General features: G+C 58.2%; 1 protein-coding gene across 1 annotated transcript; it reads left to right on the top strand.

The window, feature by feature from the left end:
* Positions 1–2,929: 2,929 nt before the first annotated feature.
* On the top strand, positions 2,930–10,248 carry FGF3 (fibroblast growth factor 3). Its single transcript, XM_060019732.1, has 3 exons — positions 2,930–3,149; positions 5,417–5,520; positions 9,928–10,248. Exons 1-3 carry the CDS (start codon positions 2,930–2,932, stop codon positions 10,246–10,248), a joined length of 645 nt encoding a protein of 214 aa, XP_059875715.1.
* Positions 10,249–26,095: the final 15,847 nt, after the last annotated feature.

Genomic DNA, 26,095 nt, shown 5'->3' with positions numbered 1-26,095 from the left:
GGTGCGGGGCAAGGCGGGGTGCGGCGCAGATGGCAGCTTTGAGTTTTAGGCACTACCTATGCCTTCAGCCTGGAGGCTACGGCCAGGGCCCGGGGAACTCAGCTGCCTTGGAGAAATCCCCCTAAGCCGTGGTGAGCCGGGCCCACTGGAAGGGACCTGGGGAAGGGGGGCCAGCTGTCCAGGCATGTCTGTTCACAGTGCCCTGTTTCACTCTTGGAGACATCTCGGTTTGCAGAATGAACTGTGGCTCCCCATTGATGGGGCCAGGTCTGCACTGACGCGGCAGCAGGACCCTCGCAGGGACACTTCTACTGAGTTTCTCTCGCTATATTTGAGGCACTGTTTTTATTGGCCTCGCTACGTGGTATGTGGTATCTTAGTTCCCCGACCAGGGATCGAACCCGTGCCCCCGGCAATGGAAGTGCGGAGTCTTAACCACTGCACCGCCAGGGAAGTCCCTATCTGAGGCATTTTATATATGAGAAGGCAGCATCTCAGAGGGGTGATGCCGAATGGCCAGGGTCACAGGGCTAGAAAGCAGCCAAGCCATTCACTCATTCACTCACTCATTCATTCATTCATTCATTCTAGGAATCGGTTCTGAGAGGCTTCCGTGAGCCAGGCACAGTCTAGGAGCTGAGGGTACAACAATGAACAAACCCAGCAGAACCTCCTGCCCTCCTGACCTCTCACCACCCTTGGACCCCTGCTCTGTGGAGCCCCCTCCCCCCACCAGTTCTAGGGTGCAGGCAGACTGGGGTGGGTGCAGGGTGACCCACCATGAGAAGGTTTGAAACTGGCCCCAGGGCACTGTTGGGGCCCCAGGCATGCGGCAGGAGGGAGGCTGCAAACCCAGAGCTTCCCAAGTTGGAGTTTTCTGGCTCCTCCCATCTTCTGGAGGTACCTGACCCCCAGAAGCAGAGCAAATGGCGTTCAGGGCACCTACAGCCTTCACTGTGTCTCTCCTGTGTTCTCATTGGAAGTTCAAGTGACCAGCGGCCCCAGGCCAGCCCTGTGGGTACAGCTCCAATGGGCTCCCCTTAGCTCCTACCTCGGGGGCTGCCTGGGGGCTGTCCTCCATCCCTTGTGAAACAGGCTCCACCATTAAGGGGCTCTAGCAATCAGTGGCCTGGTCTTTAAGTCTAAAGACAGACCCTAGCCAGAAGCCACCTTCTCTGGGACTGGGGTACCGAGTGATGTCCCGCGGCCACTCAGGCACTGACTGTACTGGGGAGGACTCACTGGGGACATGCTGCCCTATCTGTGTTAGGCCAGGGTGGTGAGACATATCCCAATGGGCCCTGCTACCTCCTGCCGCTCAAGAGAGTCCCTGGTGCACCCCCCACATGCCCCTCCCCTGGGAAGGACCAAGGTGCCAAATCCTGATGTACGTAGAGGGGATGGGAGACGCCAGCCCACCTGGCTCACCCCTGAGCTCCTGGACCGGGAGCCAATGCTGTAGCCTAGACTACTGCACCCTACAGCCCCGCCCACCCCAACCCCCCACCCCACACCCCCCCACACCCCCACCCCACTCCCACCCCACCCCCCGACCTCGCAAGTGCCCTTGCTTGAGCATGGGTGTCAGTATCAGGCTGGCTGCTGGCCAGGGGGCTGCTGGGGCACAGAGGCTGCGGGAACAAGAGAGGGAGTGGGGATGTGGCTTTTCCCAACACTCCATGCTCAGCCCCCCTTCACTGGGGTCCCTAGGGGAGGGGCCCCCATGCAGTCTCCAGGGGCATCGACACTGCTACTTGGAACCCACCAGGCCGCGATATCCATCCACCTTTGCCACTTTCCTCCCATCTCCCTTCTCTGTGGCCACCAGGCTTCCCATGTTTTTCTCTGGGCATCACTCCCCTGCTCTCTTGGTCTCCATCTCTGTTTCTCAGTCTCTCTTTCCTTTCTGTCATATTCTCTCCCATTCTCTGAGATCTTTCTCCCTGTCTTTCTGTGTCTGTCTCTCTTGCTTTAGGGCTCTCTGACTCTGTGCCCCTTTCTCTGGCTCTCCTGTCCCCCTCCTACCTCCCCAGCCCGCTTTCTGGCCGGCCTGCTGTTGGGACAGGACCCTCCAAGCGCAAACCTCACCCTTCCCGATCTGCCCGGTTGGGATGCGCGACGGGATACGGCACCTCCCGACCGGTCCCGCCAAGCCTCGGGCCGCCGAGAACAGCGTCCTGGCTCCAACGGGGAGCCCTGGGCGCAGTCAGAACCTTGGGGTCCCCCACGCGCGCCCGCGCCCGGGGCCCTCCCCTCCGCCGTGCTCTTCAGCCCCCTTCATTATGCGCCGCCTTTAATGGGCGTTTGTCAGCGCGACTTCCCCGCAAGTTGTTTTCGCGGACATCAGTCACCGGCGGCGTTCCCATTGTGCCCTGGGATTGATGGGGGGCGGGAGGGGGTGACAGGGCCTGGGGCGGCCGCCTCGAGGCCTCGGTCTATAATTTTCGGAGGCATAATTGGTCTGAGGGAGGGGGCGGGGGAGGGGCGGGGAAGGGACCTTTCAGAGCCGGGAGGGCGCACGGCGGCGCGGGCCGCGCGGCGGAGCGGGGCCGCGGCTCGACGGCTGGCCGCGGGGGTCGAGTGTGCTCTGGCGGCGCCCGGCCCGAACCCCGCGCCCCGCCGGGCTCCCCAGCCGCCCGGCCTCCCGCCCCTCCCGCGCCTCCGCCTGGGGACCACGTCGGCCTTTTGTTGCCCAACCGTCTTTTCTTTCAGCTCTTTGCGCAACAACGGAAATTTCACCCGATCCTGGGTGAAAATTAAAGGATCTCTCTTTCTCTCTCCCACCCGCCCCCGCCCCTCCTCTTCGCTCCCCTCCCCCCACCCCGCGGAGCCGGCTCCGAGCGCCTCGCCGCGGCTCCGCCGCCGTCCCTTCCATGGGCGCCGCGCTCTGCTGCAGCCGCCGCCGCCGCGGGGCGGGCGCGATGCCGCGATGGGCCTGATCTGGCTTCTGCTGCTCGGCCTGCTGGAGCCCGGCTGGCCGGCCGCGGGCCCCGGGGGGCGGCTGCGGCGCGATGCGGGCGGCCGCGGCGGGGTCTACGAACACCTCGGCGGGGCGCCCCGGCGCCGCAAGCTCTACTGCGCCACCAAGTACCACCTCCAGCTTCACCCGAGCGGCCGCGTTAACGGCAGCCTAGAGAACAGCGCCTACAGTGAGTGTGCGGCCCCGCGGCGCCGCGCGGGGCATCCCCGGGGAGGATCGCAGGAGGGGTTGGTGCGCGAAGGGTGCCCAGGGACGCAGACCAGCCCTGCTGCCAGAGGGAGACCGCCGGGGTCCCCTGGCCTCCCTCAGCGTCCGGGAGAAGAGCGAGAGTGGAGCTGGGGTGGGGCGCGAGACACGTCTGAAGGGGGCTCGGGGCGGTGGCTGCCCGCTGTCGGGCCGGCTGGCCTGGCCCAGCCTGCCCCCAACCCCGCCCGTTCGTCCGAGGGGGTGCGAGGTAGGCCGCCCGGGGGCTCCCTGCTCGGCTGGGTTCGGAGGTCCTGCCAAGTTTGACCCTTTGGAGTTTTTCGGAGAAAAGGCCCTGGACAAGGCATTTCTCATCCTCTTTATTTAATTTTGACGATTTCTCTTCCTGCTGCCCGCCCCGGGGCGCCCCATCATCCCCTCCGCCCTCGCGGCCGCCCCGCGCCGCCTGTGCGCGGAGGACACTCGCGCGGACATAGCGGGGCTCTGGGGAGGCGGCCGCACGGATAGAGAATCGTGTCCCCAGACCGGAATCCCCAGCCTTCCCGCCTCTACCTTTGGCCGCAGAGAGACAGGCCGGGTGCGCGCCCGGTGGGGGGCCGCGGGTTGCGGCTTAGGAGCACGCAGGGGCGTCTGCCTGGGTCTGGGGGCGCAGATACACTTTCACGGCGCCCAGCAGCCAGGACCCGCGCCCGGACTGCGCTGGAGCCGAAGTCGCGCGAGGCTCCAAGGTTTGGTTCCTTCGGCCGGGGGACCCGGGCTCATGCTGAGCCCTCCTTGCAGGAGCGCGAGGCCAGGGTGACTCCAAGCAGCGCCGCTCGCTGGGGAGCTGGAGGCCCGAGGCAGGAACTCAGTGGGGAGCGTGGGAGTGTGGCCAGGGTCTCGGGGGTCCTCCACTGCGACCCGCGCTCTGCTCCCTCCCCGGGCGCAGGAAGTGGTGCGGTGGATTCAAGCCGGCGGCCGGAAAACTCTACTTCCTCCAGGAAAGCCGCAGTCGTGCGAGGGCGTCTTCGGCAGACGCCTCCGGAGCCGCGCGGTGGGAGCCAAAGGTTGCCAGGATGTCCCCGCGCTCAGGACGGGGTTACGGGAGCGCCTGCGCTCGCCTAGTAGCGATACCTCGTTTCTCTCCAAATCCAGCCTCCCCCTTGGAGTCGCAGAGCATCCAAATTCTTGAGGCATCCAGGGCGGGCAGCCCATAGGCTGAGGGAGGAGGGCGCGCGCCTGCAGCCGCCCCTGTCCCGCATCCAGATGCGCGCTTCTCTGGTTTTCGGGCCGGCGCCGCGGAATCCGCCCAGCCTGCGTCCGGGGACGCGAGAGGCCAGCATCCTGCACCCGCGTACGCTCCGCACAAGCCTCCGGCGGCCCGCGTCTGGGCCCTAGGATGGCTGACGTGTTCGGGGCCAGACGCACTGGCAGAGATGCGCCCCCTGGAGAGAGCACCGGCTGTTACCCCAGCCGCCCTTCCTCAGAGCCATTCTCGGGGGACAATGGCCCCACCTGGGGCTACGTTGCAGGCCCCCGGAAAAAAGTGCTTTCGGGTCCAAAAGGGAGGCGTTGGGGGAGATTTCACCTTTCTTACATTCAGTGGAGAGCGGTGAGCGCAGGTGGCTTCCCTTTGTGAGCTCCGGGGTCTAATCCGGCCTCCTGCCAACATCCTGTAACCTGCATACAGGCCCGAGACAATGATCTCACGCCCACGTACATTGCCAGCGGGTTTGGGTGCCACCCAAAGTGCACCAGTGGATCCCATTATCAACTCACCTCAGCAAGGGCCCAGCTCCCTCTCCGGGGCCTCTCCTAGCACCCAGTGCTGCCGTCAGCAGGGGAGTCCAGACCCCGCCATCCGCAGCAGGGCTTTGAATCCCAATTCAAACACCTGCGCGGTCTTGGGCAAGTCACACGTCCCGCGGTCTCAGCTCGCTTGTCTGGCCCATCGTGAAACTAGCTCACCGAGTAGCGGAGAGGCTCCAAGGGGCTCCATGTCCTGCAGAGGGTCAGCATGGAGAAATACTAGTTTGATTATTTCCCTCCCAGGTTTGAATTCTCCTGCACCTCCCACCCAGGCATTTCTCCCTCCCCTGAACTTCCAAAGTCACCCCCTTTGGGCATGTGCTGCCCTCACCTCCCCCTCCCGGAGCTGGGCTTGGCTTTGGGCAGGGCCATCAGGGGCTCAGCCCTCACCTCTGGGCTCTGTGGGAGGTGGAGGGAGTGATGGGCCTTCCTGACTCTTCCCAGGTATCCTGGAGATAACAGCGGTGGAGGTGGGCGTTGTGGCCATCAAAGGGCTCTTCTCCGGGCGGTACTTGGCCATGAACAAGAAGGGACGGCTCTATGCTTCGGTGAGTCCAATTGTTCATGTGGGGCGGGTGGGCCGTCTCCCTTGAGCATCACGTCAGAGGACATAAGGGGACGTGCGCAGTAGAATGCTTTGTCCGGGGACATGCAGGACTGAGCTGGGGCCGGAACCCCGGGTCCCGTGGCCCCTCGGCCAATGGCTGCTTCTGTTAGAGGCAGCTCTTGGCTGGGGGGAGACACGTCCTATGTTCTCCAGTGCTGTCCGGTTAGAAAATGTTCCTCCAGCCATTCTGTGGTCACCTTCAAGGTAGCTGAGAGTAGGGGAGAGATTGTCCCCCAAATTTCTACCAAGATAAATGGACTCTAGCAGGCCTTGGGATGAAGCAGGGATGTGCGTTGGGCCAAAGCTCTTCTGTGGGGCTTCCCTGGTGGCGCAGTGGTTGAGAGTCCGCCTGCCGATGCAGGGGACGCGGGTTCGTGCTCTGGTCTGGGAAGATCCCACATGCCGCGGAGCGGCTGGGCCCGTGAGCCATGGCTGCTGAGCCTGCGTGTCCGGAGCCTGTGCTCCGCAACGGGAGAGGCCACAACAGTGAGAGGCCCGCGTACAGCCAAAAAAAAAAAAAAAGCTCTTCTGTGGGCTCCCCCAGAGCCCTCCTGGGAGTGAGGAGGGGAAGAAGCAGGGCACAGCACAGCCAGGTCTTCCCAAGGGTGGAAAGGCAAGAGCTGTGAGTTCATAAAAGGGAACCAAGAAGAAGGGAGACAGGACCCAGGTCCCTGACACACAGCTTTGGAGCCCAGGCTATGCACCGCCTGCGTCTCTGCAACAGAAAGTGTCCTGTAACTCTGTGGGCATTGGCAGTGTCCCTCCCCCAAGGGCGGGGGATACATGGAGTAAAATACATGTGCTGGGAAATTTGCTGCCTCCAACGTGTCATTACACGCAATCTGGCTGATACTCCCTGAGCAACGAGAGGTTTTGCATCCACACATCACCTAGACGACGCAGCCGAGGACCACCTCCCTGCAGTTACCTTTCTCCATTCAGTCGCGTTTGCAGGGGAAACACACCAGCATTTCCCAGCCCCTCTGAAATCAGGCAAAGCGCGATCAAGAACTGCAGGGGAATATCCTCCTTCAAGCAGATGATTTCATCACAGAGTTTTCACAGCTTTGCTAAGGGAAATGCGGAAGTTGGAATGTACCCATTTGTTTTCTCTGACCCCCGAGGCCCCTTGACAGAAGCTGTGTCTGAGCGGAGGGACCCTTGGATGCCCAGCCTTTTCTGTATGTCCTTCTAGAGTCTGCAAACACCAGTCGTGGTTTATAAGGACATGCCCTTAGCCCGGGGTCTGGTGTGACTTTTCTTGAGGTGGACGGTGGCTCTCCAGACCCCCCCGGCCCTGCGGCCCTGGTGGCAAGTGAGGAGAACTGACTTCCTCTTCCCTGAAATGGCCTCAGACCTCCCACAGTTGCTCCCATCCCTTATGAAGAGGACCCACCTTGCTGGTCTGCAGTGCTCGTGCAGGTCTTACGGACCAGAGAGGGCCTTTGTTCACGCTGGGAAAGCTCACAGAGTGGGGCAGGTAGGGCTGAATCAGGAGGGAAACCTCAGGTCTCTGCCATCTCTTGCATGGAAGACCCAGGCCCAGGACTTTGGGGGACAGAACAAAGCATGCCCTGAGGGATCCCAGTGGGTCAGAATCTCCCTGTGGCTTCTATCCCTGAGAGCTGATAGCAGTGGCTTTGGAGACGGCGAAGAGGTTCTTGGGCCCACCCGGGAGAGCCAGGAGGCCTAGCTGGATGGGGTGGAACTTTGCAGAGCACCTGGCAGGGAAGGCCTCACCGCTTTGCAGATAACCTGGGAAGTGAGGCAGCCTAGGTGCCATCCCTGCCACCTGCGCCCCCGTCCCCATCCTGCCACCACCTTCGCCTGCTCCCACCGCCCTGCCTCTTGGCTGTCTGAGTTCCCCGGTCTTTGCCATGCCCGTGCTTCCCACCCTCCAGGCTAGCTCATGCACTCTGTGAGTCAGTGGCCCTTGCACCCTCACAGCCCCCACTTCCAGCCCTGATCTCCCTTCTGTTATAGATGCCCCCGAAATGTCCTGACAGCAGAGGGCAGAGACCACCCTGGCAGAGGGCAGCACGACCCAACAGACCCCAGCAACTCCCCTGACTCCTCTGCCGTAATTGTTACCCCACCGGCCACTCACTCAAGCCCAAGGTCAGCTAGGAGTCCTGGTGGACACATCCTTCTGTCTCAGTCCCACGTTCAGTCCATCTCCAAGTCCTCGAATATACTTCCTGAATCTCTCTCTTCAATTTCTGCCTCCCTCTGCCTTATTCCTGCGGCCAGTGCCCTTATAACTCAGGCCCTCATCATCTCCCAGCTGGACCGTCACAACAGCCTTGGGACCCAGCTCCTGGGCTCCAGGGTCTCCCTCTTCCAGTCCACACTCCCTCCCTTCCCTCTCCTTCCACCCATCCATCCATCCATCCATCAACATCCATCCATCCCCCCACCCATCTATCAACATCCATCCCCCCATCCATCCATCCACTTATCCTTCCATCCTTCCATCCATCCATCCATCTGGTATTCATTCCTTCATTCCTCACTGTCCTAGGCACTTACCATATGTCATACTCTATGCTAGGTACCTGCTCAGGGATCTTCCTAAAATGAAAATCCACTCATGTGATGGCCTCTGGGAACTCCCCATTACCCACAGATTATCACCCGGATTCCTCAGCTCAGCTCACGGAGGAACCACCCAGGGCACCTTCTGCCCCCACGTCCCACCATCACTGCACAGCTCGTGACCCCACTCCAGGCTCCGGACCCCTTGGCCCTCCAGGGCAAGCACTGCTGCCCGCCGCCCGCTGCCCACGCCTTTGCCTGTACTCTCACTGCCTGCAGTGTCCCGGCTACCAAGTGCCCACCAGAAAATGCCCTCCCCTCCAAGTGTCGCCCCACTGGGAAGCTATCTGGCCACTCTGTGCACCGCTGCCTGGTCCCCGCCTCCGCCCTGCCCTGGCGGGCTCTCCTGGACCAGCTCCAGGTGCTGGCGAGGCCGAGCTGGGAAAGCAGCACCCCCGGGGGGCGGAGTCTGACAGCAGCAAATAGAATTTGAGCTGGTGGAGCCCAGGGCTGGGGGGACCCTGGGGGCGGCACGTGTGGAGCAGAGTCTGAGGCGGGACCGCAGGGACGGGACTGGCATTGGGAACTGTTGTCACGGTGAGTCTGTGATGCCTTTTTCCAGGTGATCTTAGACCCCCCGCCCCAACCCAGGAGCCCCTACAAGATGCGAACAAATGCCCGGCCCCCGAGAACCCCTTCCATAGGACCTGAGCCCCTTGCCCTTTGAGGCTCACAGGACTGTACCCCTCTGGTGGCCCCCCAAGTGTCCCAGCAAAGAGCAAGCCCGCCAGGCCCCCTGGGCGATGGGCCTCAGCCCTGGAGGACGTACCTTCTCCAGGACAGAGTGGCCCGGGAGGAGAGTTGGTTCAGCCGCTGAGTTTTTCACGGAAACTCAATGCGGGGGGGTGAAGGGGTGAAGGATAAGATGCTAATGCAGCAGCCTGGCATGGGGGTGGGGCAGGTCTGCCCCGAGCCCACCCACCCCAGAGGGCAGCAGGTGGGCACAGGCCAGGAGGGCATCACACCCCTCTGTGACCTGGGGGCTGGTACCACCCCTGGGCCTCAGTTTCCCCATCTGTAAAGTCTGGAAGTTGGTCTCGGGCAATGGAGTCCGTACTCAGACCCAAGGAGCTCTGGGCATCCACCGAGGGTCTGGAGAGCAGGGAGGAGAGGTTGGAGTTATGGGGGAGGTACCACCACCCCGCTTCAACCAGAGCTCTCCAGCCTTATCTCTGGGCTCCCGTGTCGCTGGGAACAGGTGTTCGGTGCTTAACATCTTGCTTCCTGAGGTCTTTTGGGGACCCAAGCTGCCCGATGCGTGGATCTGGCCCCGAACAGCCTGTGACCCCTGAGAATGGGGCTGCAGGCCGCTGGGCCACCTGCATCAGTAGCTGCTCCCCTCCCCCTCTGCAGATGGGCACAGGCCCTGAGGGTCTCCTGCCCCGCGGTCAGTCCCAGGAGCTTTCCCTGCGCCCCCAGCCCTGCCCCTTGGCACAGCGCGGGGAGGGAAGCAGTTTGGGGGATGGCCCGTGGCATGCCCGTCCACCCACAGCTGAGCTGGCGTAAGGCATACCCGCCCCTCCTCTAGCCCCTGACTGGAGAGACCCCACAGCCGCCTGCGGGGACACTGGTGAAAGCTCCTTACATTCTGGGTTTGCACCTTCGTCCCTCCAGACGCCCGCCTCCAAGAGGGTAGGGACCCACCTTCCCCACCCTGCCCCGGGCTGGCACAGACCCCTGCTAAGGGCATCCCTCCCCGCCCACATCCTCGTGGCCTCTGTGCCGCTGACCTTGGCCCCTGCCCGCCCCACAGGAGAGCTACAACGCCGAGTGTGAATTCGTGGAGCGCATCCACGAGCTGGGCTACAACACGTACGCCTCCCGGCTGTACCGCACGGTGCCCGGCGGGCGTGGGGCCCGGCGCCAGCCCAGCGCCGAGAGACTGTGGTACGTGTCTGTAAACGGCAAGGGCCGGCCCCGCAGGGGCTTCAAGACGCGCCGCACGCAGAAGTCCTCGCTGTTCCTGCCTCGGGTGCTGGACCACAAGGACCACGAGATGGTGAGGCTGCTCCAGGGCGCAGCCGGGCTCCGCCGCAGGCAGTCCAGGCCTCTAGGCAGGGCCACCCAGCCCTGACGGCGGCGGCGACAGTGGAGGAGGCTGCGGGTCCGGGGAGGCCTAGCTTAGCCCCAGCCTGGGGAGCGGAGGCTTTGAGCATCCCTGCCCCACGGCTGGGCTCCGAGCTCAGGCCGCCTGGTTGGAGGGTGCGGACCAGCCGACGGACGCCTAGTGTCCACGGTCAGAGTTGACCCAGTGTGTGCAGGAATCTGTCTCTGACTCTCCTCAGCCCGCCCCTGGGTGCATCAGAGCTGACTGCTGTTTCCAGGGCCAACAGAACACGTTCTCAACCCTTCCTGCTTCTCTCAAACAAGGGTCACGTGGGAGCTAGGGGCCCCGCGTCGTGGCTCGGAGGGGGCCGCTTTAAACCAGGACACCTGTGGGTTTACGTCGGCCAGGAGGACCCCAGCCACCCACGTCCGGCCGACCGAGGCATCTCCCTGCAGGGCAGCCGTGGGACAATGGGGGCGGGGGATGTGTGGGATCAAAACATTAAAGTATTTTATTCTACGTTGTTATTTAACAGATAATGATGCAGCCTGAGGAAACACTTGTAGTTTTGACTTGCACATATTTGCTTATGATGATGGCAGAGTCCATGCCAGATCGATGTTTTCAGATGTAAGGTTGTGTTCTGAGAAACTGGGAGAAAGACGCATTTTAATCCCCTGGGTTGGAAAGGCAGGACTTTTTTGAAACTGATGGATGGTTTGTGTGGATGGAAAGAAGACGCTAACGAGCATGTGTGTGTGTGAATTCCCCTGAGTGCCTGCGTGTGTGTGGGTGCGTTCCTGTGCCCGTGTGTGTGCGTGAGCGTACGCATGTATATGTGTGTTTGTGTGTTCCTGGTTTGCATAGATGTGCACATGTGTGGAGAAAGAGGAAGAGAGAGGTCTACTTTGTTTAGAAATCCCCCAAACTCCCTCTCTCCTGAAGCTGTGTGCTTCTCCGTGGACTTTTTTTTTTTTTTTTTTTGCGGTACGCGGGCCTCTCACTGCTGTGGCCTCTCCCGTTGTGGAGCACAGGCTCCAGACGCGCAGGCTCAGCGGCCATGGCTCACGGGCCCAGGCGCTCCGCGGCACGTGGGATCTTCCCGGACCGGGGCACGAACCCGTGTCCCCTGCATCGGCAGGTGGACTCTCAACCGCTGCGCCACCAGGGAAGCCCCGCGTGGACTATTTTGTGCACTTGGGCTGCAGGCCAGGTATGGCCATCCCCCATCTCCTTGATCCTCGCAACCTACCACCAGGGCCTTGAGCGGTCCTGCCTTTGCCTAAGAAGTCGAGGCTCAGAGAGGGGATGCGGTTTGCTGGAGGCCGCAGCCAGTAGGTGGCCCGACTAGCTGCCGTCCCTACCGGCCCCCCAATGCCTGCTTCCCCAACAGTGCTGGTGGGTGGGGGTCGCCTGGGGCAGGCCCAGGTGAGAGCCAAATGGCTCGGACAGTGCATTCACTCTTCCTGGATCCTGCAGGGGGCAGCCCTCCCTCACGGCCGGGGCCCAGGTGAGGGGTATGGCCTGAGCCTGTGCCCACAGAGGACCGGCACTGCTCCCCTGCTGGGGTCACCCACGGGAGCCAAACACACAGGAAGGCCGGCTCAGCACCAACACCTGTGCAACATGTGAAAATCCTGGCAAAGAGCTGCTGGGCATAAAGACAAGGACCCCCGCAAAATTCATATGTTGAAGTCCTGCCTAGTACCTAACCGGTGCCTCAGAATGGGGTCTTATCTGGAAATAGGGTTGTTGCAGATGTAGCCAAGTGAGGATGAGGCCGTGCTAGAGCGGGGTGTGCCCTGCTCCGATATGACAGTGTCCCTGTGAGAAGGGAGATAGGAGGCAGACCTTGAGCACAAGGTCAATGCCGTGTGAAGATGAGGGCAGACATTGGGGTGACGCTTCCACCACCGAGGAACGGGAAAGATCGCTGCAGATCACCAGAAGTTAGGGAGGGGCCTGGACCGGATTCCACACCGCACAACACCCAGAAGGAGCGCACCCTGCCCACACCCAGATCTTGGACTTCCAGCCCCCAGAACTGGAAGACGATACATTTCTGTTGTTTAAGCCACCAGCTCTGGGGTGCTCTGTTACAGCCACCTGAGCAAACTCATACAGGAGACAAGGGGCCCAGTTGCCTATCCGCTCAGGTGACCCCCCCCAAAGGGAGAGGGACCCTGCTGTTGTTGATTGAGGAGAAAGCAGGGTAGGCCCCCAAGCTTAACCTGCGGCGTCCGCCAAGCTGCCAACACCAGGCCCATCTCACATGGGCTTTGGGGGGCCTTGGGGTGCTCAGGATGGGGCCTCGGAGGATTTCCAAAGAGGGGCCATCACACGTGGTCCCATCCCTTTCTGTTCTTGAACGCCAGACACGCCCCTGAAACCAGCTTTTTGTTTTTTAAGCAAAATGCAAATGCACCCCAAAGGGAAGAAGCATTGTGTGTCAGTTTACAAGCACGTAAGTAAATGTAGTGGAACCCAGGCTCCGGCCCCCAAGTCACTAAGAGCTGCTGCGTCCCTGGGACTTCGGGCAGACGGCCCTGTACCTGAGAGCACTTTGGCAGGTTGGGGAGGGGGTCACCCGTGTGGCAATGCCACAGCTACGCCCGTCTCACGGAAGGGGACCCTGGAGTGTGACTTGCCCGATGCCGGGAGGGAGGCTGAGGGCTGGCCAGGTGTGGTCCCCACGGAGTGGGTGTCTACCAGCTGCCAGGGCTCCTGGGCCCAAGTCGGGCTCATGGGAAAGGTGGCTTTGCCTCTGCCCTGCTCCACTCTACCTCCCCTCCTGCCTCACCTGGCCCCCGGGAGGCCCCAGGGGCCCTGCCAGGGGAGACGCTGCTTCCCCCGACCCGGGGAGCGAGGCCCACCCACCCCAGAGCCACCAGCCGCCTGGCTTCCCCTCTGTCCGGTTGGCATGTTTGCAGGACTCCGAAGCTGGTCGGGGTCTCTCTGGGTGACACTCTGGCCGGGCAGCCCCAAGAGACGTCGTTGTCCATAGCCAGCATCTTATCCCTCCTCCCGTCTTCCACTGAGGAGGCCCCGGACCCTCCAAGCCCACCTGCTGGTCCTGTGTTAATCGCTGCCTTCTCTCCTTCATGAAACGTCAAGTCCCCAAAGGGCCCTCATGGGGGAGGGGCTGGGGGCTGCATGCAGGACGGGGTGGGAGCAGGCAAGGTCCCCGGAAACGGAAATCAGGACGAGGGTGGAGCCCGGTGAGCCCAGCACCTGGATTCTCCTGCTTCTGCCTGGAGCGGTAGAGGCTGGAGACCGGGTCCCTGAGCTCCAAGACGTGATGCCACCTGAGCCAGGACAGGGCGTCCCAGAGGCTCCAGGATCAACAACCTCACTCCCTTCCCCACACCTGCCCAGCCCAGGGGGAAAGAGCCGGGGCAGGGGGAGAGACTGGAGGGCATGGGGCAGGTCTGGGGTCACCAGGGGTCTCTGGGCCTTTGGGTCAGAACCTGCACAAGTGGGAACCTAAAATGGGGCAGATGCTGTGGAAGACAGGACAGCAGTTCCTTGAAAAGTGCAGCACAGAATAAGCATGTGGTCCAGCAGCCCCACCTCTGGGTACAGAGGCCCAAATGGAGCAAAAGCAGGGCTCCGATGGGTATTTGCTCACCCTAGTGCACGGCAGGGTGAATCACAGTGATCAAAAGGTGTCTGTCGAAGGATGAGCGAACGAGCACAATGTCATCCGTCTGTACAATGGAACGTTACTCAGCCTTGAAGAAGATGGAAATTGACACAGGCTACAATGTGGATGAACCTGGAGGACATTATGCTCAGCGAAAGAAGCCAGACACAAAGGGACAAATCCCGCATGATGCCATATACTGAAGTCCCTAGTGTAGTTAAATGCATAGACACAGGAAGTAGGATGGTGGGGGCCTGGGGCTGGGGGAGGGGAAGGGCGAGTTAGCGGTTCCTGGGGACAGAGTCTCGATCTGGGATGATGAAAAAGTACTGAAAACAGATAGTGATGACGGTGACACATGCTCGTGAATGTGGGCCACAAAACTGTAGGCTTAAAAGTGGGGAAAATGAAAATAAATAAATAAATAAATAAATAAAATAAAAGTGGGTAAAATGGCTCTTGGCCTTCGCGCCACCTTCTGAGAAACCTCCGCGCCCTAAGAGTGAAGTGGGGGAGGAAGCAAATGCACAGGCTGAAGTGCAAACTAAAAAGATGAGGCAGAGGTCCAAGTAAACTTGTTCACCCATGGAAGCCACAGGAGCAGAAACACGGGACGCCAGAGGCCAGGAGCACTCATACAAATTGTTGGACGGCATGCCCACCGTCTAGGACTTGTCTCAGTGGATCTAGAACATCGATGGCCATTCTGATCCCCTCAGCCACCTTTGAGAGATCCACCTGGCTTGTATCAAAATGGTCCCTTTGGGTCCTTTGCCCTGAACCTGTGACGTTCTGGACTAGTTCTGTTCTCAGCTGTGGCTGAATGTAAAATGCGGACAATAAATGATCTCTTTTGCTGTCGTAGCTGAAGACAAGGAAAAGTGGATAAAATTGTAAAAGAACAGCAAAAGCAGCTGCAGCACCTGGACGGCAGGACCCGTGGTCTTGGCCTCACTGTCCTCTCCACCAAAGTCAGAAGGAGCACCAGAGGCACTCAATAAACAGTGCTGAATAAATTGGGAAAAAAAAGAATCTTTAGTTGTGGCCAGTCGGTCACCCCTCCCTGCACAGAGCTGATGGGAGAGGCAGCCACTGGCCCTGGGGGCTGTGAGCCGCGCTGCTTTCCCAGGCCTTGTCCGCCCGCTGCCTGCATGAAGCCAGCAGACCGGGGACCCCCTGCTGGCCCCTGAGCCCTGGCCCTGGACGGCCCTGTTGTCCCTCTCCGCCTGTAATGGGCAAGGCAGGATGGGCCCTGGGTAACCAAGCTTCAGCTGCTGGGAGCAGGCCTTTGAACCCCACGGCGGGTTCAAAGGGGGTTGAAGGACTCTGAAAGGTGAAGAAGCGGGTCTATAATTAGCGCCCACCCATTGGAGGGCGACCCTGCCTGGGCCACATTCCAGGGAGAGCCAGATATAGCCCTGGAGCTGACCCCCCAGCCCCTCTCAGCTGCAATAGCTGGAATGCCCGGGCGGCCACACTTGTGCCTGAACGCCCGGGTCGGGCGGCACGTCCATCCCTTGGAATGGGATTTGGGAGACGGGCTACTGAGTGGGAAGAGAGGCAGCACAGGTGTTGGGTTCAGACGCACCAATTCAAACACGGCCTCGGCCACTTCTGCTGTCTCATGATTGGCTGTGGGAGCCCAGGATCAGCCCTGTCTCCCCATTCCAGCCTCAATGTCCTCATCTGTCAAATGGGCTCCCACAGCGATCGTCCAGATCCACTGAGGAGACACAAGGGGTGATTGGTCTCTAAAAATAGCTGCACAGCCATGAGCGGGTGGAGGAGAAGGCCAGGCATTGAGCTTTCCAGCAAGATCTGGGAGACCCACCGAGAACGGAGCGAGCCTCCCCAAGGTGCCTGCCATGCGGTGCTCGCCTCTGACGGGCTCAAAGGTGCGGAGTGAAGGGAAAGTTTCGTGGGGCAACACACAGTGAGTATTGATGGCAATGCGGGAATTCCTGGGAAACTCTATGCCTTGGGCAGGCTATTCGTCCATTCATCCATCCAGCCATCTCTCCATCTCTCCATCCATCCAGCCATCTCTCCATCTCTCCATCCATCCAGCCATCCGTCCATCCATACATACATACATTCGTCCATTCGCACATCCATCCATCCATTTATCTACCCATTCATCCATCCTTCTCCCCAAACATCTCTCCATCCATCCATCCATCCATCCACCCATCCACCATCCACCCATTGAGCATACACCAGCCAAATGCCGGGCCCTTTGCTGAGCAGAGCAGCTACACAGGTAAAACAGCCTAATCTTGTCCATCGGGGGCTTGCAGCCTTATGGGGGACAGGGGCGCCTCTCTAAAGGAGCGGGTTGGGAGCAGCGACCTGGAGAAGTTCAGGAAAACTAGATCAGCTCCAGTCAGGACAATGGGACACTGTCGTTCAGGACCCCTTTCTCGAGAGCCAGTGCCTTGTGACCACCAGCGAGATGATAACCTGACAACATCCCCATACCCCTTGGGAGCCACCCTGGCACAGGGCAAGGTCAAGACTGGGCCGGGGGCATGGAGGTCGGAGATGGGGCAGGAGAACTGGCTTCATGGCGCGAGGGCTGTTTAGGACCTTAGGCCTTGGAGTTGGGCCAAGCTGGGTCTCCATCGAGGCCCACCCAGTCTTGAAACCCCATTCATAGGCTGTGGAGCCGGGTAAGGTGCTCTGCCCTGTCCAAGCCTCAGTCTCCTCCTCTGTGAAATGGGGACAATTAATGACACCAACGTCACAGGGCCGTCTTGAAGATTCAGTACAGCTTAGGAGTGGAGGCTGGTGCCTGGCACACAGGTGGCAGGGCTCTTGTGTCAGCTGTGATGTCACCACCTGGCTGTGGTGTGGGTCGGAGACCGTCGTGGTGAGTATGACTAAAATCTCCCCCTCACTGAGCACTGACTCAAGGCCAGCCCGGTCCAAGCAATTCACGTGTTCTCCAAACTCCCTCCATCTAATGACTCGGGTTGTCTGAAAACAACCCTAGGAGACAAGGGTTGTGTCTCCACCAGTCGGTGAGGAAACTGACACTCAGAGTGGATGCAGAACAAGGGCAAAATGGCAAGGCTGGCCAGACGGTACTTGGGGTTCCTGCCCAGACAGAAGGCTCCAGAGCCTGCCCCCCGGTTCTCAAGGAGGATGGGGCCATCCCTGGAGCCCCTGGGGAATGCTGGCTGAATACGTGAAGGAAAGGAGGGAGTCAGGGGAAACCTGCCCTACCCGTTTGATTCTTAGGTCTGGGTTCCTTTTTCTTTACAAGACATTCCTCCTTGACCTCATGTCTCCATGAATCTTCCCATGCAAGCTCAAATTCTTGTCTCAGGAGAGCGGACTGAACCTCCAAGCATGCAGCATTAATGGCTTTTTCAAACGGGTCATCTCTTCACCAAGATGCTCTTCTAGCCCCTGCCTGCCTCCCACATCCTCTGTTCTTTCTCCCTTTCCTAACTCCGGACCCACTGCTGGTCTGTACCAGGTTCTTCCCCGCCACAGGACCTTTGCACATGCTGCCATCTGGGAATATTCTTCTCTCCACTCTTCACCTCACTGGTTCCTTGATTTTCACTTCTCAGGGTGTCGCCTTCTCAGAGAGACCTTCTGTGACTATTCTACCCAAAATCGGGGTCCCCTCTTATTTTTTCTCGCAGTGACTTGTTATTTTCGTTCATAGAACCAGACGCAGTCTGTAAGTAATTGTCTACTCACTGCTGGTCCCCCATCTATCCCTATCACCCACCTGAGGGGTGAGGCACTTGGCCTGTTTATCCGCCAACACAGAGACAGTCACTCCCTGAACGTCTGGCCCACTCTCCTCAGACGAAGAAACCCAAGGGCTTGTGATAGGAAGCCCTGGGGTCCAAGTGCATAGGACAGTGAGGGCCAAGTGGATATGGACAGAACACCAACAGCAACTGCTACATCCTGTCATTACTTCTGCAGATGAGAAAACTGAGGCTCAGAGAGAGTAAGCAATTTCCTTGAGGTCACACAGCCAGTGAAAAGCATGTCTGAGCTGTTCCCAAGGTCTCTTGGGCCCCAGTGCTTGTACTACTACCCTGCATGGTCCCCAAGGACAGGCAGGACATCAAGGGGTGGGCACAATGGCGCAACTGCTATGGAAAACAGTATGACCATTCTTTACAATGTTAACACAGAGTTACCTATAACCCAGCAATTCCACTCCTAGGTATGGACCCAAAGGAATTGAAAACATATGCCCACTTGAAAGCCTGCACACACAGTAGTCAAAGAATGGAAATAACCCAAATGTCTATCAGCTGATGAGTGGAGAAACAAAATACTGTGGTCATACAATGAAATAGTATTTGGCCATAAAAAGGAATGGTGTTCTGGTAAATACTACAGCATGAATGAAGGCTGAAGACATTATGCTAAGCAAAGGAAGCGAGACACAGAAGGCCACATACGTATGATTCCATTTATATGAAACGTCCGGAATTGGCAAATCTGTGGAGACAGAAAGTAGACTGATGGCTGTCAGGGGCTGGAGGGACACTGATGATGGGTATGGGGGTTTCTTTTTGGGAGTGATGAGAATGTTTTAACACTGATGTGGTGATGGCCGCACAACACAATACAAGCCCATTGACACCTTAAATGGGTGAATCAATAAATCAGGGGCTTCCCTGGTGGCGCAGTGGTTGAGAGTCCGCCTGCCGATGCAGGGGATACGGGTTCGTGTCGGTCTAGGAGGATCCCACATGCCGCAGAGCGGCTGGGCCCGTGAGCCATGGCCGCTGAGCCTGCGCGTCCGGAGCCTGTGCTCCGCAACGGGAGAGGCCACAACAGTGAGAGGCCCGCGTACCGCAAATAAATAAATAAATTAATTAATTAATTAATTAATTAAATGTTTGATCGTCACAGCCAGGGCTGCAAGTCTTTCTATGAGAGTGGGATTGATTGGGTCCTCCTATGTTTTGGCGGCAAGTGGGGGACAGGAGGTGGGAACTGGGTTGTCCCAAGTGGTCTTGGAGGGCACCCCTGACTGTAGTACCACTGCCCACCAGCAGGTGGCAGTGACCTCAGAGACAAGCCCCAGGTGGGCCCAGCTGACTGAGGACCACAGGGTCCGCCCAAGCCTGGTGGGCGAAGGTGGTGCCTCTGCTGGTGACGTGCCCGCAGCACCTGCTGGGTCACACCCTGGGTCAGGCAGTCGGGAAGGAGTCGGTCATCAGTTCAGGACTGACTAGACCCGGGAGGACTGGACTCTGCCAGGCCATCCCAACCTGCCCACCTAGGATGATGCTTGGAGGGCAAAGGGCCCCTTCCCCAGCCACAAAGCAAGGAGCAGGCGGTGGGCGTGGGTCCTGGGTAAGGTATGCAGCAGGTACCTACTATTGCTGACTGGACGGGAGACAGAGAGCTGCTCCCCCCTGCCGAGAAGGTGTTTACCTGTACAAGATGATGGTGGTGGTGGTGATGACAGCACTGAGGGGTGGGAGCAGGAAGAGGAAGAAGAGAAGCACATATTGGGCACCTCCCACATCACTTTGATCTGAATTTCGGCTCTGAGTTGTGTTCTAATTCTCTCCATGTGATAGGTGAGGAGGCAAGGCTCAGAGAAGGGAGGCTACTTGCCTAAGGTCACACAGCTTCCGAGGGTTGGCGCCTGCATTCAACCCCGCCACCTGGTTCCAGAACCTCGCTTGGGCTCAGGTGGTCTTAAAAAGGGGCTCGATTTCAGATTTTTGTCTTAGGGTCCTTGATTAAAGCAGTGGTTCTCAAAATGTGGTCTCCTGACCTGGGATTTGGCTGGAAATGCACTCCCAGGGGAGGCACCCAGCAGCCTGTGTTAACCGGCCCTCCAGGTGATGCGCTAGCGTTTGGGAACCCTTGAGTTAGAGGGACATCTCCATGGGTTGCTCACATGTATTAACTTAGCACATAAAATACTGTTACGAGCTGGGTGCTTCCCACCCATCACCGCACTGAACTGTCCCAGTCACTCTGCAAGGCTGGTGGTTATGATCCCCATTTTACAGGTGGAGAAACTGAGGCTCAGGGGTAAAGCCCCAAGTCCCTAGTGGTGAGGCATGGGTCTGAGAGGTTGCTGTGCCTGCTGCCCTGTGGACAGACGATGGCCCTGGGGTACGTGGCTGCCCCCACCATTATGCATACTCTCTCTCTCTGTGGGCTAGAGGGCAGGTGGAGAGCTGGGCAAAAAGTGCTACCTTCACCCAGGTACGTGGGTCTTGAGAAAGTCATTGCCACTGAAATATGGGCCTCATTGTCTGGGGCTACCTCGGGCCTTCTGCTGGAAGGAGACAGGCTGGAGTGGGAGTGGGGATAACAGTTCCCCTATAGCTCACCAACACATAGTCTGGGGCAGCCCCCGCCCCAGCAGCATCAGATTGGGTCCTTCCAATGCTCACTTTGTGTCCCCACCTTGAGGCTGCTTTTGGAACCAAATGGATTTGGATTCATAGCTCATCTTGGCCCCAGTTAAACTTCCCAGAGTATCTGTTTTCCCTCTGGAGTTAGAATTTAGCTCAGCTACAAAGGCCAGAAAATTCAAGATAAATGTACTTTAAAGAAGATAAAACCATTTATCTCTCATGTAAAGGAGGTCCAGGGTGACAAGGCTATGTCACATTCATCAGGGACTCAGCTTCCTCCCATCTTTTTCCTTAATAGTAATCATCTGGGTTTGACCTCATGGTACAAAATAGCTGCTCGGGCTCCAGCCATCCCATTCACATTCCCTGCAACAGTAACAAAGAAGACAGGCATGTCCCCAACCTCAGAGGACATCTCCCAGAAGCCACACCCACTAGTGTCGCTTACCTCCCATTGGCCAGAATACCCACTAGTGTTGCTTACCTTCCATTGGCCAGGCTTTAGTCACATGGCTGCTCCAAGCTGCAGGGGAGGCTGGGAAATGTAGTCTTTACTCCAGACAGTATTAAAGCAGGCAAAACTCTGAGTTTCTATTACCAAGGAGAAAAGAGAGAAAGGATATCAGGGGTCTCTGCTTCCTTAGGGTGGACACCATGATACCTCCTCCACCTGTTTGCCTCCTGGAGCCGTCAAGTCCTTCCTCCCTGGCGGCTTCTTCAAATGTCGGGAGCACGGGAGAAGAATGCGTGGCCCATTGGGTGTCCTCCCTGCTGCAAGAGTGGAGTTAAGATTTATTGCCAGCCCAGCCCGAGGCCACCTGCTGGAGGTCAGAGCCCCTGCCGGTCCCACCCCGAGCCTGGCCATGGGAGCTTCCCTACCCAGGGCCCAAGGGATGCACAGAGGCTTTTCCAACAGGACCCTGAGCGGCTGTCGTCAGAGACCCCTCCCTGGACAGGGGCAGGGGCTGGTGCCCTCACCTGTCACTCCCACCCTCCCCCCTGGGTGGGGCCGTTTAGAGGGCCGCCAGCCAGACCAGCACCTTCCTCAGAATCACAACCCAAGGAAGTGGCGGGGGGCAGAGCAGGGGAATGGCAGGGAGGGGCTGCCAGCCCTTGAGGGAGGCCACGTGCAGGGCCCAGGAGCTGACCCCCGCCCCCCATGGGTGCTGGAAGTTCTTACCTCCGGCCACCTCCTGCGGGGGACAGGTGTTAGGTCTCAGTCCCCGGTCTGGCTCCTCCTGGGCCCGGTCCTCAGCACCCCCAGGAGAGATGCTGGCAAGGTGGGTGCAGAGTAATGGCGGTGTGTGATCTCTGGACAGCCCTCCGTGGGGCAGTGGTCATGGGGGCTCAGCTGGGGCCTGCAGTGGGCACACAGCTGGACTTTGGCTCCAGCTCAGTAGCGTCTCCCTGGCAGAGAGAACCAGGCAGCTCCATTCCCCGTGAACAGAATGCACCACAATTCGAGAGGGCTGGAGGGCAGAGGGCTGGGGGGAGGAGGGCACTGGCCCAGGAGCGGGAGTTCTTGTCCTGCCAGCTTGGCTACCAGCCACATGAGATGCTGGCCTCACTGAGCCCTGGGCACATGGTCTTTCGCTTGGGCCTCAGGATTATCCTAAGAAGTATGTGCTGTTATTATCATCCCTGTTTTTCCACTGAGGAACAGTTCAGAGAGGTAAAGCCATCTGCCCAAGGTCACACAGCACTGGCTCTTAATGGTCAGAGCACGGACGTGAATTCCGATCTTTCCACCTCTTACTCACTGCTGTGTGGATGGGACAGTTGCTTTGCCCCTGAGCCTGTTTCTCCCTGTAAAATGCCCCATCCCCGGGCTTCCCTGGTGGCTCAGTGGTTGAGAGTCCGCCTGCCGATGCAGGGGACACAGGTCTGTGCCCCAGTCCGGGAAGATCCCACATGCCGCGGAGCGGCTGGGCCCGTGAGCCATGACCGCTGAGCCTGCGCGTCCGGAGCCTGTGCTCCGCAACGGGAGAGGCCACAACAGTGAGAGCCCCGTGTACTGCAAAAAAAAAAACAAAAAAAACAATGCCCCACCCCCCCCAGACAATCTTGTAAACTAGGCAGTGTGAGACACTCGGGTGAGAAGGTCCTTGGGTCCCCAAGGCAGGCAGACCCAGAGGTCACTGGTTCCAGTCCCTATGTGATGTCCACAAGGGCCCAGGTGGGTTTCTCGAGAGCTGGCCCACCCTAAGAGTCTGGGGTCCTGTAGGACATGCTGTTAAGGGGGATGAGGCTGGAACTGCAGTCCTGGTCAAAGAGGACGCAACCCCTTGTCACTGGGAAAAACTCACCCCTGTCCAGTGCTGGGCCCTCCTCACTGTGCCCACCCCCGAACCCACCCCAGTGTCCCCGTCACAAGGATGGAGTTCTGCCCCCAGGGCTGGCGCTCTGCGGCGGCCATCGCTGAGGCCTCCCCCGGCAGCAGGTGGTGCTGTGTCCCTGACAGTGGGGAAGGCCTGCTTAGTGCCATCTACACTCCCCGCCCGCCGCCCACTCTCGCTCCCCTCACAGATACTCACTAACATCCTGTTCACACCAGCCTGGCGCCTTCCTAGCGGAGAGAGGACAGCGGGCCAGGCCGGCTCCCCAACCTGTGCAGCCAATGCTATGGAGGCCCCCCTAAGATATACAAGGGACAAATAGCTACTTTCAGATGTGCCATGTCATACAGTATAGCTCGGAGAGTGATGTGTTAGGGGAACAGGTAATACTTTGACCAAGAAGATCTGTCTGGGGAAGAGACATCCAAGCTGAGACCTGAGTGATGATGGCCGGGTGGGGCAGCAAGTGCAAAGGCCCTGTGGTCGGGAGAGTCCTGGCCCAGGCCCCAGGCAGCCAGGCCAGCTGAGGGGCCACCCGGAGCATGGGCAGAGGGGCACGAGGTGGGGGCAGACAGGGAGGACAGCCCGTGCAGGGCCGTGCTGGGGACTCTGCATTTTGTCCTGTGTGTGGTCAGGAACCGGGTCTGGGGCTGTGGCTCTGAGGGCAGAGGCAGAGGTTTGGGGACCTTGCCTTGGCCTGCCCTGGGAAAGAGACCCCCACTGCTCCCTAAAGGCGACTGGTGTCACTTCCGTTGCTGCTAACCTCCCACCAGCCCCCATCAGGTCTTCGCTTGATCTCCTCCAGAGCTGAGGAAATAAATGTCAGTATTGCCTCTGCTCCTTGACTTACCCTAGCGCCATCTACCTGAAAGCCCATTCCCAAGTTCTGCCAAGCAACAGACCCACTTGAAGAAGAAAACAGGTGTTGGGACTTCCCTGGTGGTGCAGTGGTTAAGAATCCGCCTGCCAATACAGGGGACACGGGTTCGTGCCCCGGTCCGGGAAGATCCCACATGCCCGGAGCAACTAAGCCCGTGCACCACAACTACTGAGCCTGCACTCTAGAGCCCGCGAGCCACAACTACTGAGCCCGCGAGCCACAACTACTGAGCCCGCGTGCCTAGAGCCCGTCCTCCACAACAAGAGAAGCCACTGCCAGGAGAAGCCCGCGCACCACAACGAAGAGTAGCCCCCACTCGCTGCAACTAGAGAAAGCCCACATGCAGCAACGAAGACCCAAACACAGCCAAAAATAAATAAATTAATTAATTTTTTTTAAAAAAGAGGAAAACAGGTGCCTATAGAGTGGGGGGCTCAGCGTGCTCAGCGAGGGTTCGTGTTCACTATCTCAGGGTCACTCAGATTTCTGGGGGAAGCATAGAGACCCCAAGAGATAAAGGGGCCTCGAGGAGGGGACACCCACAGCAAAGCAACTCATGGAATCAGCGTCAGCCCCGGCCACTGTCAAAGACAGTAATGAAAATCAAAAGCCATCTCAAAACCGTCAAGGTCATCAAAACAAGGCAGGTCTGAGAAATTGTCACCGCCAAGGGGGGCCTAAGGAGAGGGGTCAACCAGATGTGACGTGGGCTCCTGGGGCAGAAAAGGACAGTAGGGAGAAACTACTGAAATCTGCTTAAGGCTTGGACATTAGTTAATAACGATGTGTCAGTATTGGTTCATTAATTGTAACAAGTGTAACACACTCATGCAAGATGTTAATTCTGTAATGGGGAGCCTGGGTGCGGGATATAAAGGAACTCTCTGTACTATCTCTGTAACTTTCCTATAAATCTAAAACTACTATCAAATGAAAAGTTATTAACAAATAAAATTAAAAATCCAGTATCATTGCTTGCCTGTCAAATTAGTAAAGACTACAGCAGGAAAAAAACAAGAACAAAACCGACTTAACCCAGAGCTGCTGAGATGTGGGACAGCCTCCGACACGGTGCCGTCAGCGTACACGCGTGCTTTCAAGGACCGTAAACTTCAAGCCCCAAATTCTTGGCCTGGATCCAGAGATTCCTCTTCTGAAGATCACACCCCAAATGCAGAAAAAAAAAAAGTGTTTATCCACAAAGATGGTCATCACAGCATTGTTGATAATAGAAAAGCAAAAAATAAAAAACAAAAAAACACCTCAGAAACTACCTAACGGAGCAGAGTGGTTAAGTAAACTATGGTACGTCCATCCTCTCTACAGAAGTGAGGAAGTTTACAAAGACCACGCAGTGATGTGGGACGATGACAGGGTACATTTATTAAGTGAAAACAAAAATTGTATTTGCAGGATGGTTCACACATTCGTCTGTTTATTCAGCAAATAAATATTTATTGAGGCCTTGACTGTGCCAGGCTGCCCCTACGCTTAGGAGGAGCGGACCAGAGAGCCAGCGGTTATCAGCCCCTGGGGTAAGGGTGTCCATGGACGTGACCGTGCTGGACCCTGGGGCGGGGGAGGGACTTTCCGATGTTGAGTCAGTCGCCTCCTGAGAAGGTGGGGATGGGCTTTCCAGGGGTGATGTGGAGTGGACGGAGTCCCACCTGGTGGGTACTGTGCAGGAAGACAAGACCTAAAGGCACAGGCAAGGCCATCGGATCTTTTCTGTCTGGCAAGGGGAGACACAGAGGGTAAAGGTGCAGTGACCACTCCACCGACAGACAAATGATAAAGAAGATGTGGTGCAGATGCACAATGGAACACTACTCAGCTATAAAGAAGAAGGAAATAATGCCATTTGCAGCGACATGGATGGACTCAGAGATTATCATACTAAGTGAAGTAAGTCAGACAAAGACAGCTACCATGCGATATCACTTATATGTGGAATCTTAAAAAATGATACAAATGAAATTATTTACAAAACAGAAACAGACTCACAGACATAGAAAGCAAACTTATGGGTACCGAAGGGGAAATGGGGGGAGAGAGAAATTTGGAACTTGGGATTAACAGACACACACACTCTATATAAAATAAATAAACAACAAGGACCTGCTATATAGCACAGGGAACTATATTCAATATCTTGTAATCATATCATGGGAAAGAATCTGAAAAGGACTATATATATAACTGAATCCCTTTGCTGTACACCTGAAACATTGGAAATCAACTATAGTTCAAAAAAAATTTTTTTAAATTAAAAAAAATAAAAGAGGCAGTGACCAGATCAAATTGCTTCCGGAGGCACCGCCTGGGCTCTGGCCCCTGGCCGCCCCTCTCGCATTGTGGCAGCCCATCCACCGTGACCCGCGGCCTCGGTCAGAGGAAACGGCCCTTCCCCTCAGAACCTATCAGAGACTCCATCTCATGGGGCCTTTCTGCTGCTGCATTCCCGGCCTGGGTGATCAGGATGGACGGAGGCCGGGCCCCTTCTGAGTGCACGGTCACTGCTTCTGGCATGTCCACATCCCCTGCCCCCTGGGACCACAATGGCTCGTGAGAAACCAAACATCCCGGGCTGACGTGATGCCCAATCTCACCGAAGCTTGGGTCCTGGGAAGCAGAGCCACACGGGGGCCTGGGC

This window comes from Delphinus delphis, chromosome 8, assembly GCF_949987515.2.
Source record: "Delphinus delphis chromosome 8, mDelDel1.2, whole genome shotgun sequence".
NCBI lineage: Eukaryota > Metazoa > Chordata > Mammalia > Artiodactyla > Delphinidae > Delphinus > Delphinus delphis.
The sequence above is the reverse complement of the archived record's forward strand: the minus strand, read 5'-3'. Positions and strand labels throughout refer to the sequence as shown.